This window comes from Fistularia commersonii, chromosome 4, assembly GCF_037954325.1.
Source record: "Fistularia commersonii isolate RoL2024-O1a breed Wild chromosome 4, RoL_Fcom_v1.0, whole genome shotgun sequence".
Taxonomy (NCBI): domain Eukaryota; kingdom Metazoa; phylum Chordata; class Actinopteri; order Syngnathiformes; family Fistulariidae; genus Fistularia; species Fistularia commersonii.
In genome coordinates, this window is record NC_141287.1 from 8,838,408 (window position 1) to 8,851,368 (window position 12,961).

General features: G+C 42.0%; 1 protein-coding gene across 1 annotated transcript; it reads left to right on the forward strand.

Moving 5' to 3' along the window:
* The first annotated feature begins 5,673 nt into the window (after window positions 1-5,673).
* pou3f3a (POU class 3 homeobox 3a) lies at window positions 5,674-8,182 on the forward strand. The gene has a single exon (XM_086145120.1). The coding sequence runs from the start codon at window positions 6,085-6,087 to the stop codon at window positions 7,417-7,419; it is 1,335 nt and encodes a 444-aa protein (XP_086001246.1). The 5' UTR covers window positions 5,674-6,084; the 3' UTR covers window positions 7,420-8,182.
* Window positions 8,183-12,961: the final 4,779 nt, after the last annotated feature.

The following is a 12,961-nucleotide window of genomic DNA, read 5'->3' on the forward strand; positions in this document are numbered from 1 at the left end:
AAAAAGCCCAGGAAAAGCTTTATCCTACTATCTTGTACATTATCTCTCAGTATATCTTATTTTACTTCACTGAGATTTGAATTTTGGACTCATTTGCCCTAAACTCTGCACCGTACAACTCTAACATCACTTGGCCTTTGCACAAAAAAACCTCAGCCTATAGCAATATTATACCAGTGTAATTAAACTGCACATTGAACACCGAAGCGCCAAAACTAACAAATACCCTATTGATCTTAATATAATTTATCGATGGGACATTCAGAAAAAATAAAGCTGAAGTGTCCCGATTCCCATTTACACATGAAGACAGCTTTGGTGTTGTCATTGACTAAAACACTAAAAGTGTGACTATAACAGGGTACTCTAAAGACAAAAATAACTTTTATTTTTTATTTGCCATCAGAGAAAATGCGGTGGGAGCTTTAGCTCTTTGGGATGTGAACCTTCCCTCACTGTGCAGTGAATAAGTGTTACTTCCAAAGCTGCATGACACTATTAACCTGCTGTGTCTAAAGAGATTCACTGTGTTTGTTTAATTAGATTCCATTATAAGGTGTCTTGACTGACATGTCAGTTGATCTGCACCCCCTTGTGCGGTTATACCAACATCACTATGGTAATATTTGTGCTTTTTTATTATTAATCTAATTCTTTTAAATGTTCTGCCCTCAAATTGCTCTGATTTTTCTCAATAATTTTCCTGCCTCTGTATCAAATGTCATTTAACCATTTGGTATCTAATACTTCCTCCTGTCCCACCTGAGAAATGAGCATAACTACAGAGAGCCTTTATAACCGCATGGACCTCGCTTTGGAGCTTCAGAGAGAATTCTGTCCATTCATGAAAGGCACAGGGCCAGCCAGACTGGCCCTTCAAGGACACCCGCTGTTTGACTTGGCAGTGGGCTCGGCCTGGGTACAGGGCTGCAGTTGTCCACAGCCACAAGCTGCAGAGCTGCAAGTATTTCCTGACTAAATTTCTCTGTCATACTGTTTGCAGTTGTTTGAAGGAGAGCAAGAGGGAAAGCGTGGATAAAAATGTCAGAGATGCCAGTGTGGGAAGTCAGAAAAGAGTATGCAGTGACAATGGAAGTCTTGCATACAACTAATGAAAGCAAGTTTTTGAAATAAGCCCAGCGGGTTTCCATTTTGCATATTTTTACTAAAACACCTTGACCTTATCAAAATACACCCAAAACCAGAGCCTCTCGCCTTTCTTAAATCGCCTCATTTTCTTTCCTCTTCCATGATGATCCAGGTGTTTCAATCCCCTATCCCTGTATTTTGTTAGGTTAGAATAAATATTCAGCTGGATTTCAAAGCCGCCAAGAACATTTTTCACCATTATGTTAATGTACGAAGACACTTAGAAGCCGGAAGTCTTTGTCCCTGCACAAAAAACCGGTGAGCACCTGTGGACACACAAACACACTGGCACACAGATGCATGGAAGAGAGGGATGAGCGGTGTCTTCGCATCACCTCCCTCTGTAAATCCCTCTTTCTTGTCCTTTTTCAAATTAGCTCTTGCGATGAAGGATTGTAATTTTCACACATTAACTTCCCCCATCATGCATAATAGGCAACCCTCAACAGTGTTAAACCAGTGCATCTGTCCATTGGGTGTCATCATTTCGTCACAGTAGGGGTGGGTAATTGACTATTGTTGCAGATTAGTAAACATGACTGCCCCCCCCCTCCTTCTTTCCCTTTCCTTTAATAACCCCCCTCCGCCATTTAACGCAGAGTAGTAAGAAAAAATCAAGGACACTTGAGAGACAGATGCTCTCGAAAACTTAGACAAACTGCCTTTGCACTTGACACGCTCATGACATTGGGTGGAGATTTCGGGCCATTTCGACGATGTTTATCTCACATTTCTCATCCTCTATAGAAAAAGGACACCAGAAACAGACGTACTTTCGTCATTCTTTTTCTACTTACTGTCTCTCCCACTCTTCGGTTCTCGGTTACCCCACTTTGTTTCTTCTCCCTCTCTCCGTGACTGGCTCTGCTTCTGATTTAAACGCGCAGCGGGGGGTTGTGGGTAAAGACTCACGCTGTGAAAGATCTCTAGAGCTGAAGGTCAAACACACTCAGGATCAGAACCACAGATGAGGTGGAATAGAAAGAGTACAGAGATGGATCCTGCAGAGAAAAGTTTTGTCAGCAGTGTTTTCCATGTAGACAGACATTTCTGTAAAGTGTATTCTATAAACACAATAAAGTCCCTTGCCGGTTCATGAAGAATACCCGGTTAAGAAAATCAAATTCTCCAAAACAGAAAAACACGTTATCCGCATTAAAACAGGATTTATTCTTTGATTTTTGTCTTTAGTCAATATAATCAAAAAACAGACGAGTAACTGAATCCCTGCAAGGTATACTAGTTTAGATGTCACAGACAATAAAAGACAAACTAAAATTTCACGAGTGAATTGACAGAGGCTCTGGAGGGGCTCAGACCCCTGTTATAAACAAAAAACTGTAAATAATATAATATATCAATTAGTAAATAGAGGGCCAACATATGAGTTGCACTTAAAAGCAGAACCAGTAATCCAAGCAAAGAAATGGGCTCAATAACAACAGCAAAATAAATGAGGCGTTTCCGTCAGCAAGAGGACATTAATGATGTCAACATGTAATACGACACACGTAACTAGCATTCTCACAATATTGTCTTAGCTTTATTTTGTTTCTCCTTCTTAATTAGAGAGACCCTTGACTGACAAAGCAAAAAGAACAAGAACGTGAGCAAGAAAAAAAAAACCATATGTTTCTTTGGATGGATCTCTCCTGGAGAGGCCCAGATGAAGTTTTTTTTCCTTTTCTTTTTTTTTTTCTTTTTCTGCTTTGCAATTTTTGCTGGAAACATTTGCATATTTCAAAAGTCTAACCAAAGAAAATAGCTCAAGGCAGAAATGGCTGATCTGCATGTTGAAGACTCAACAGAGACCGGAGACGAAGGGAGAGGGGGGTGGAGAAAGAGGGGGGGAGCGAGAGAGAGAGAGAGAGAGAGAGAGAGAGGGAGAGTCTAAATGATTTGAAGATGATCTCAAAGAAACAACAATGCCAATTAGTTGACAGTGTCATGCTTGTTATAGTAGATAAATTGCAATATTCACTGCAACAAAACAGATTATGTGCTTAGCTGTCAAGCAGTTACATGTCGAAAGAGAGAGCAGGGAGAAAAAAAATGTGCATCATAAGAAGGCCTCTTCACCCAGCTTCCTTCATGAATAACAAATAGAGGAGCCAGTGCTGAGAACAGCCAGCACAACACATGAAAAACATTACTGCATTCCCCAGAATCGCCGGCCGTTCTCAACCTTGTGCTGTTTGGCCTGAAACATAAGAAACGCTGCACAGGTTCGTGTTTTTACAACTTTTTTTTCGCCAACAAAAAGTGCAAAAAATTAATATTTTAACATTGTCATTTGTCGTGAAGAAGTTGGTGCAATTAATGCATCATGAGTCATTTACAGTGAAGAAATTTTTAGAAAAAATCACTAACAATAACTTCTGGTTCCAATTGGCTGGTGTGTTTTCTCCACTCAAACATGTACAACTTAAAAAAAAAAGTTGTTTCCCCTTCAAGCTTATTAGTGACTAACTTTGAAATGTGCTACAATTAATAATAGGTTAAAATAATTTACTCATCAGTCCTTGAGTGATTGGCCCCTATTTTTACATAATGTTTTTATTTGAGTTGTGAGGTATTTGAAGACATTACAATGAACGGTATTTAAATGAATACAAACAAGTATTGTATTTTAATTTTGGCAAAAATTAATTGAGCATCAAATTTTCCAATCATGAATATTTCAATTCACTTATATATGCAAAACATGAGGTGGATTTAGTTTTCACATCCATGATGTGTGAACTGATGTGTGAACTGTTTTTTTTTATCACATATCTAAATAGACAAAAAACATTATTTAAACTGACAATATATCTTGCTGTCCGGAACCTACACATGCAGCATAAACTACTGAACGGATATGTTAATGCTGTGCAAACACACAAAAAAAAAATCACAAACAGTTAAGAGTGATGCATCGGAGCCTATTAAGCTTCCAAACATAATGACACAATTATGTAATGAGATATATATCCATAAAGGGAATTTAAAAGTGTTATTGCCATATGTATAATAAAGTAACGTATTTGCTGGTACGATAGAATTCTTACTCTGCTGTCTGCAGTGAGTGCCTGAGAGTGTAACAAGGTGCAACATAGAGGAGACATAGCTAGTTAAGTAAGTGCATAATACAAATAAATACATAACAGCGCAATGAAGGGCAGTGAATGAATGCTTGACTTTTGTGCAGCAGAAGTGGACCCACAAATTCTGTACACTCAATTACTGTATAATTGGACTTTATCCTAATATCTCAGAGCAGGAAGATGTGTACAAAGATCACAGGGCTTTCACGGTGTGAAAATCCAAGCATTGTCCATAATAAATAAAATAACTTGTATCTTTCAATGTGTAAGTACAATGTTTGGTGCTCTGTCCGGCTGCTGTCTCATTGGTTAAATATTTCATTTTCTGCTGATACACACGTTTGAGTGATGCAGCCGCATTCTTGTATCAAAAATAGAGTGGGGTATTTGACCATCAAATATTTTGCCTCGTTGAGTCTCATCCAGGCAGATGAGTATTGGTGAGATGAGATAATGGTCCGACTGTCTCTCAGGACAAAGATCTGACATGTTTCCTCCCCATAAAGCTTGATTTGATTTTCATTCTGGCAAAGGACACTTGCAATGTAATTTGTTCATTTTGAACTTAACAGTGTTTTGGTCATCCGTGTCTCTCTGCAGTCTTAAAAGGAGTAGGATCCAGTAGCAATTTGCTAAACACAATATAAAAGTATATTGCACCCTCCTTTGGTATTTGACATACAGCATCAAAGCAAGCGAACCTTTTCCAAGAATCTAAATGATATACAGCAGATGGACTTGAAAACATTATCAGATAGTGTCTGGGTGGATTTCAATTGAATTGTTGAGACAAGTACGCTGACTGATGATAATTCAATTTATTTTGGTCTGTGACCTGGAGTTTGCTTAGCAGTGGACCGGGAGGGGGGGGGGGCACAGATCAGCAACCTCTTCACTGAGCTGGGTATCCTCTCTTCATGGGGGGGGGGAGGGGGGGGGGGGTAGACGGAAAAAATGACTTGTGCGCCTTCTCTGCGCACCAGTGAGGCGCGTCACGGCACGGTGGCTTTTCTTTACCACAAGAAAAGGAAGAGCACATTAAGATTCAAACGGCGTGCAAAAGTGTGCAGACCAAGAGCTGGGGCACCCCGGACAAAGGCCCCGCGGCTGCTCCTAGTATTAGCAAATAAAATCAAAAAATACTCGCATTACCTATTTATCCCACCCGCCTGGAATGCAATACGACATTTTAGTAAAAGTGGTATCAAGCGATCATCACTGTAAATTTGGCTTTTTTTTCTCCTCGTGCTTTTGCTGTCTTTTCCCTAAACTCCACGCAGCCGAGGCTCGGCCGTCAAACGCCAACTCCTCTCCAGGCTGGCGCGTCCAATCAGAGGAAGCGCCGTCGAGTCCTCCTGCTGTCATTGGATGGAGAGTGGAGATGAAAAGTCAGCCTTCGCACAATGTAAACACAAGCTCATCTCCTTTGCTCCGTCGAGGATGCGCCGGAAAGCGCAAAAAAAGGCAGAGTGAGACAGCTGACGGTCCCGCCAACTTTTGTTTTGTTTCTTTTTCCCCCTCCACTCGCCTGTAAGGAAAGTCAAATCTCTGGGGGTTGTGCGAGACGGAGAAGTTTTTTTTAATTACTTATTATTTCCAATTTAGAATCTCTTGCTCTACTTTTTTGTATTCAAAGAAACAATAACAAATAATGCGCCAGGAAGTGTTTCTGGTTGGTCACTCTTACTTTTTTGTGACCCCCGCCTCAGGAGAGTGATTTTTCCCTTATTTTTTTACTTAACTTTTCTTTTCTTTTTGAAGCAGCCGAGAGAGCGACGGAGCGGATCAATGAGTGGATCAGAATAGTCTCCGGAGGGACACCAGAGGCGAGAAGCCCAGTTGAATATATATGATCTGGGGGATGGCAGCGGCCACCTCGGGTCCGTACCTCGCCAGCAGCAGGATTCTCTCCGGTTCAGTCCTTCACTCGGACCGGAGGGGGGGCGGGATGCAGCCGGGCAGCGCCGCTGCGACCACCGTGTCCGGCGGGTTCAGAGGGGACCCCGCTGTTAAGATGGTGCAGAGTGACTTCATGCAGGGCGCCATGGTGGCGAGCAACGGGGGTCACATGTTAAGCCATGCCCACCAGTGGGTCACGTCGTTGCCTCACGCAGCGGCGGCGGCCGCGGCCGCGGCGGCGGCGGCGGCAGCTGTGGCCGAGGCCGGCTCACCGTGGCCCCCTGGTTCTCAGCCGCAGGACATGAAGAGAAGCAGCGGCAGAGACGAGCTGCACTCGGGCTCCGCTCTGCACCACAGGTCCTCACATCTGGGGTCCCATCACCCAGGAAGTTGGGGTGGCACCGCTGCGGCGCACATCAGCATCACAGAGGGGCAGCAGCCGCAGCCGCAGCCGCAGCAGCAGCCGCAGCAGCAGCCGCAGCAGCCGCTCATCTACTCCCAACCGGGAGGCTTCACGGTTAACGGGATGCTCAACTCCCATGCGGGTCAGAGCCTCATGCACGCCGGGCTGGTGCGCGGGGAGTCCCCGGAGCTGGAGCACGGCATCCACCATCACCATCACCACCACAACCAACACGCGCATCACCACCACCATCACCATCACCCGCAACAGCAGCAACAGCAGCAGCACGGCGTGAGCCACGACCCGCACTCGGACGAGGACGCGCCCACGTCGGACGATCTGGAGCATTTCGCCAAGCAGTTCAAGCAGCGGCGGATCAAGCTGGGCTTCACGCAGGCGGACGTGGGTTTGGCTTTGGGCACCTTGTACGGCAACGTCTTTTCCCAGACCACCATTTGCAGGTTCGAGGCGCTTCAGCTGAGCTTCAAGAACATGTGCAAGCTGAAGCCTCTGCTGAATAAATGGCTGGAGGAGGCCGACTCGACTACGGGAAGTCCGACCAGCATCGACAAGATCGCCACGCAGGGCAGGAAGAGAAAGAAGCGCACGTCGATCGAGGTGGGCGTAAAAGGCGCGCTGGAGAGCCACTTCCTCAAGTGCCCAAAACCCTCTGCGCAGGAGATCAACTCTCTGGCGGACACTCTGCAGCTGGAGAAGGAGGTGGTCCGGGTCTGGTTCTGCAACCGGCGGCAGAAGGAGAAGCGGATGACGCCGCCCGGACTCCCGCGCACGCCGGAGGACGCGTACTCGCAGGTGGGCAGCATCGGGCCGGACACGCCGTCTCCGTCCATGGACTGCAAGAGGATGTACAGCGACACGTGAAAACGCGGGATGCTAGAATTCTGGAGAACACGTACCATATTTCCCACGCTGGGGGCAGGAGGATTGGACAACTTTTCTGTCAGCCTCCTGTCCTGTGACCCGCCGTGTAGTCGTGTGTGTGTGTGTGTGTGTGTGTGTGTGTGTGTGTGTGTGTGTGTGTGTGTGTGTGTGTGTGTGTGTGTGTGTGTGTGTGTGTGTGTGTGTGTGTGTGTGTGTGAACGGCAGAGCTCCACTTTCACGCATCGTCCACGGATAATGAATGCTCGGCTGAAAAAAAATATGTGACATTAACTCAAAGTTTAGTTTGACTCTTCTTCGAGCAATAATTCCATCTCCCTTCGAACGTGGTTCTCACTTTTTTGTGTTGTGGATTTGGGTTTTAATGTTGTGACATTCTTTCCGCTTGTTTTTCATTATCAAGACACTCTGTTTCTAAAATAAAAAAATACAATAAAAACGTATATATAGCTATATATATTTGAAAAAATAAAATAAAAATGAAAAAAAAAGTCGCAAATTTTGCTTCAAGTGTAAAGTCAGCTGTGGATTCTTGTGAGGTGGTTTGGACTATTTATTTTTCTCAAATTAAGATTTTATTTTATTATTTTTTTTTAATGTCTGTTGTTCCATGAATTCGGCCAAAAATGAAATTTGATCTCAACATTTCTTGTTGAGTCCTCAGCACTCAAACACACCATATGCAAACTTTAAACTAAGTTTACACTTTTGCAGTGTTGTATTAAACTTGTCTTGCTACTAATAATGTGTGTATTTGTCAAATAAAACTGATTGATCAGGATAAAGGACATCGTGGCAATGTTTTCCCATCAACTACTCAAAGAAGCTAAATATATATGAAATTCAGTCGTCTTTCCTGTTTGCTAGCATTGAGAGCATGGGATTTTGTCACCTGAGGGAAAACGAATAAGCAATCGGTTTGGTGTGTTGAGATAATTCAAATAGATTACATTGTTTAAGATGTTTCAGATTCTTTACTTTTTACTTTAGTTTGTTCTCATTTAGCGTGAAAGATGTTGTCTGTTGTCTGCTGTCACTGCCCGAGGTCACATCACTACATCCCATGAAAATGTGATCTATTGGGACAAAGTTTGTTACACAAAAGGATCAGCAAGTTTGGGTTTGTGGATGATAATTAATAGGTTGTTGAATGTGAAAAAATGCTTCTTTTCACCTCAGGTCTCTTGAAGTAATCCGGGCCGCTTCCTATCTCGATGATCCAACCATTGTCAAATCTATATACACAGCAATTTACATTTGTGCAGCCGGGCCAGTGAGTGTACCGCAAACGGCGCAGAAGCAAACCCCTGATGGTAGAATCGATGGAAGCGGCTGTCGACAGAGAGAATATGGTGGCACCTGATCTCCATGTCATGAATGGTAGAGGAGAACAGCACTTTCAGAGACGCTCCCTGAGCACTGAGACTCTTTTTCAGCTCAGCCAGGGCGCTGCCCTGCTGTCTGTTGTCTACCTTCACTAGGGCAACACAACCAGCTCACGTCCGGCAAAAAAAACGTACGGCTTCTTTGCAAACATCTCATCGCGTGACTTTGTGACTTCACCGACCTACGTCATCCTGCGAGATGAGAAGATGGATCGTTTTCACCATGGGGGAGGCTTTAAGAAACATCTTATAGCGTTTCCGACGTCACACCAAAGCGTACACGAATTCATGAGAGAAACCGTATGATAGCATTTGAAATGAAAACATAAAATGATAGTCGTGCTGAACATTATAATAGCTCGATCGAAAACTCGTCAGTTCTGAAGTTCATTCACTCATTCACATCCTGTTTTTTAGTAGATATTAAATGGATTAAAAAAACAGATACTGTGATTTTTTTTTTCAATTCTATTTTTTGAATCTTCTGAAACAATACGATGCTCCGATCCCCTATTCACGTAGTGAGAATTTGGATTGAGCACAAACTGCCTGGGACTATGCAGCACGTTTTCCAGATCAGTTCAGATATTGGCATATCTTTTTATATTTATCTTTGAAGGACCTCAAAATGAAGAGTCAAAGCCTTCCTGAAAATGTCATTTGCTTTTGTGGTCTGCGAGTAATACCTATTTGATCAAACCAGAAAAATAAATGATGAGGAATGGATACAGATTCAGAATTCTGGGATGACAGGTTGCCACTTTTCAGAGACGGAGCTCCGTATTCAGGTTTGCATTTTATTTGTCGTCAAGCATGTGTATTTCCCGGGTCGAGATTCAGCGTATTAAGATAAGTTTGCTGTTTTGACGGGTTTGTGACCGGGCTTTAGACGGCGGCTCTGAGAGGAGGAACCTAAAGAGGTCGGCGAGCAGTTCGCCCAGAGAGCAGTTGCCTGGGTGACAGCAGTGAAGAAGTGACACGGGGCTCTTCTCCAGCAGATGATGGCTTTGGCAAATAGTGACACTGGCTCTATACTGTCTATAGGGAAACATTTAAAAACACAAACAAACTGTTGTTAAAAATCCATTGTGTGTCTGAGGGAAGCAGGGGAATGCCATGAAACCACATGAGCTGCAGAGAAAGTCGAGGGTCAAAGGTTGCCGGAGCAGGAGCTGCTGACAAACCAGCAAAACAGCACACAGAGAAATGAAGACAAAGCCCAGAGTTAATTATTATTATTGGACATTTCACACTTTCAATCGGTGTTTGAGTTTTTTTTTTTTTTTTGGTTTGTTTTTTTTATCCATAAAAACAATATGTGACCGCACATGAACTAGTTACTTCTCAGTGTTCACACTTTCACACAATTACTGGTTTCTTCAGAGCAGCATGTTTACTTCAGTGGCACTACTAAATGAGTCAAATACACACAAGGGTGCACTCACAGTCTTTAAGATGTGTTTCTGTCATTGGTCGTTTTTTCATTTGTCTCTGCTAAAAAATTATCAAAAATGAAAAGTCACTTGGGGCTCTGGGTCATACTTTAGCAGACTCCTTCCGGGGACTTGATTAAGGAAAAGGTTTAACTGGGGAATAAAAAGGTCTTTTTAGTTTTCAGATCTGCATGTCAGTCACTCATGTTAATGTGTGCATGCGTCTGTGTGTGTGTGTGTATGTGTGTATGTGTGTGTGTGTGTGTGTGTGTGTGTGTGTGTATGTGTGTGTGTGTGTGTGTGTCGGGGTAACATCAGCTCCTCAGTAAAAATTCAGATTATTTGTAAAATAATAATTTCATACCCAGGAAACAATGGATGTTTGCAGTTTTGTGCTATAGTTCACATTTTAAGTGCTTACTTTATGTATTACTCATAATGCCTCCCAAAGCCTTGTTCGGTATTTTACATAAATTATTGCATGGTAGTCAAATGTTTACGGCTTGTGACTCACAGTTTAGACATGGCCTCTTACAGCAGATACACACTTATACTATGCCAATAATAATTTACCACAAAAAGTCTCCATTCTCCTCCCTGTCACTGAGGTTTGCACCGTATCATTCCCCGATGTCTGGTGTTAATTATTCTCATATTGCAGAGATTAGTTAAGCGCTAACTCCACCACTGATTAACACACACTTCCCTCGTGTGAACCGAGGCCTATGAGACACACAAATCTGGAGACAGAAGCAGTGGGCTGTAAATAAACGACCCATGGGTCTATTTATCAAGTTTGATATTTGATTTCCTTTTAAATGCAATTTATTTATTTATTTGGGGGGGCATTGAGTATGTGCCCTTCTGTTAATTGTGTGGGTTTTCTTCTCTTCCCTCAATATTCTGACTGAGCGGGCGGGGGGTGCATTTTCACTTTGCCTTGGCGGCCTGTTTTGGTCTAATAATGGTGTTCCAACGTCCCTCCATCAGGATGAAATTTAAGCAAACATCTGTGGAATAATGGGCAGGAAAATTAATTCTCTCACCAGCGAGCTCGCTGTGTGGCTGCCACTGAACGTGAGGCGCATGCATGTGCTGGATCGCTGGAGTGGAACTGGCTTGACGGGCATGTTCAACACATGGGCATGATGCCAATTTAGACAAGCAAGAAGGATTTCAGCCAGTATGCCAAGTGTGTGTGTGTGTGTCTGTGTATGTGTGTGTGTGTGTTTGGAGGAGGGGGGTGATGACATGGTGCACTATAGATTCCCTATGCGCATTACCTATGCTGAATCTTTTCAGCTGATGCGTAATAAAAAAATAATCAGAAATAATGGTTAGCAATAATAATAATGTTTTACAATAAACGGAATCACTGCGATTTAATTGAAACACCCGTTTAAAAACGTGACATTAATGAGATACGAAAACAAACAAAAACAGACTCCAAGCCGATTGACAACGATCTTTACATTCCATCACAAACCCTTGCCGTTCACGTTTAAATGGAAATTACAATGCTGCCACCTACTGGGCTAGATTAATAGTGTATATTGCTGATTCTTTTTGAACATGGGTGGGAAAAAAAATTGCATCAATTTCTGGTCACGTGACGCAACGAAACAAGACTAATGCTGTTTTTAATTATCTATTCTATCAAGGATTTCATTTATTCATTTCCCGTGAAAAATTATTCATTTCTCTATTGTATTCACAAAGAACACAAAGGACACAAAAGAGCACAACTCCAACCGGCCTGAAGTGTATCTGTGCTGCTTCCACAACCTCAGCACCTCATCCATTCCCATGTCATGCCCTAATTCTGCTGTCTTTTTTTTTTTAAGCCTTGTTTGTCCCAACCCGCACGCATCCTGCCTATTTTTGTTTATTTGTTTTATTCTTGTCATTGCTACTGGCTTTATATTGCATTGTCGTTTAGTTTTGGTTGTCTATCTTTCATCCTTATTGATCCATACTATTGTTCATTCTAATCCCTGATGTTGTTGTTGTTGTTGTTCTCCCTGCTGTCTATTTATTTGTGGATGTCTTTGCTATCTTCTGTCTCCTAACTGTCTCTGTATTTATATTTATATTCATATCTATTTTTGAAATGATAATGGTTACGCTACTGTGACAAAAAAAATCTTATCTTATTCATAAATTACTACATCATATTTCCACTCCACATCTTGTACTGAATTGTACTGATTTAAAACCTTTTTTGCTTCGCAGATACAATGATTATGCTATTTTATTACTCTGCTGTTAAAGTTATTACTCGTGTGTTCTTTTTTTAGAATGTGTTATGTATATTTCTTGAATAGAGCTATGTAAAGTGATATCATTTAAAAGAATATGAAAAATATATACATAATATGAGGTTGTACAAGTACAACCGACCTATGTACAGTATATAAAACTTGCACCAAAATAAAAGCTTACACATTAACATAATTATCAAAGGCAATTATTAATTAAGAAAGAGCAGCAGAATTCTGCTCGCTTCCTTCCTTCATTATAATAATAATCCGATCGAACATTCAGTTAAAAATTAGCAGCTTCCAATTTTATTTTATTTTATTTTATTTTATTTTATTTTATTTTATTTTATTTTATTTTATTTTATTTTATTTTATTTAGACATTTCAGCAGGAGCATTTTGATTATGGCCTATCGGATATCACGGCATAATATACACAAATAAAT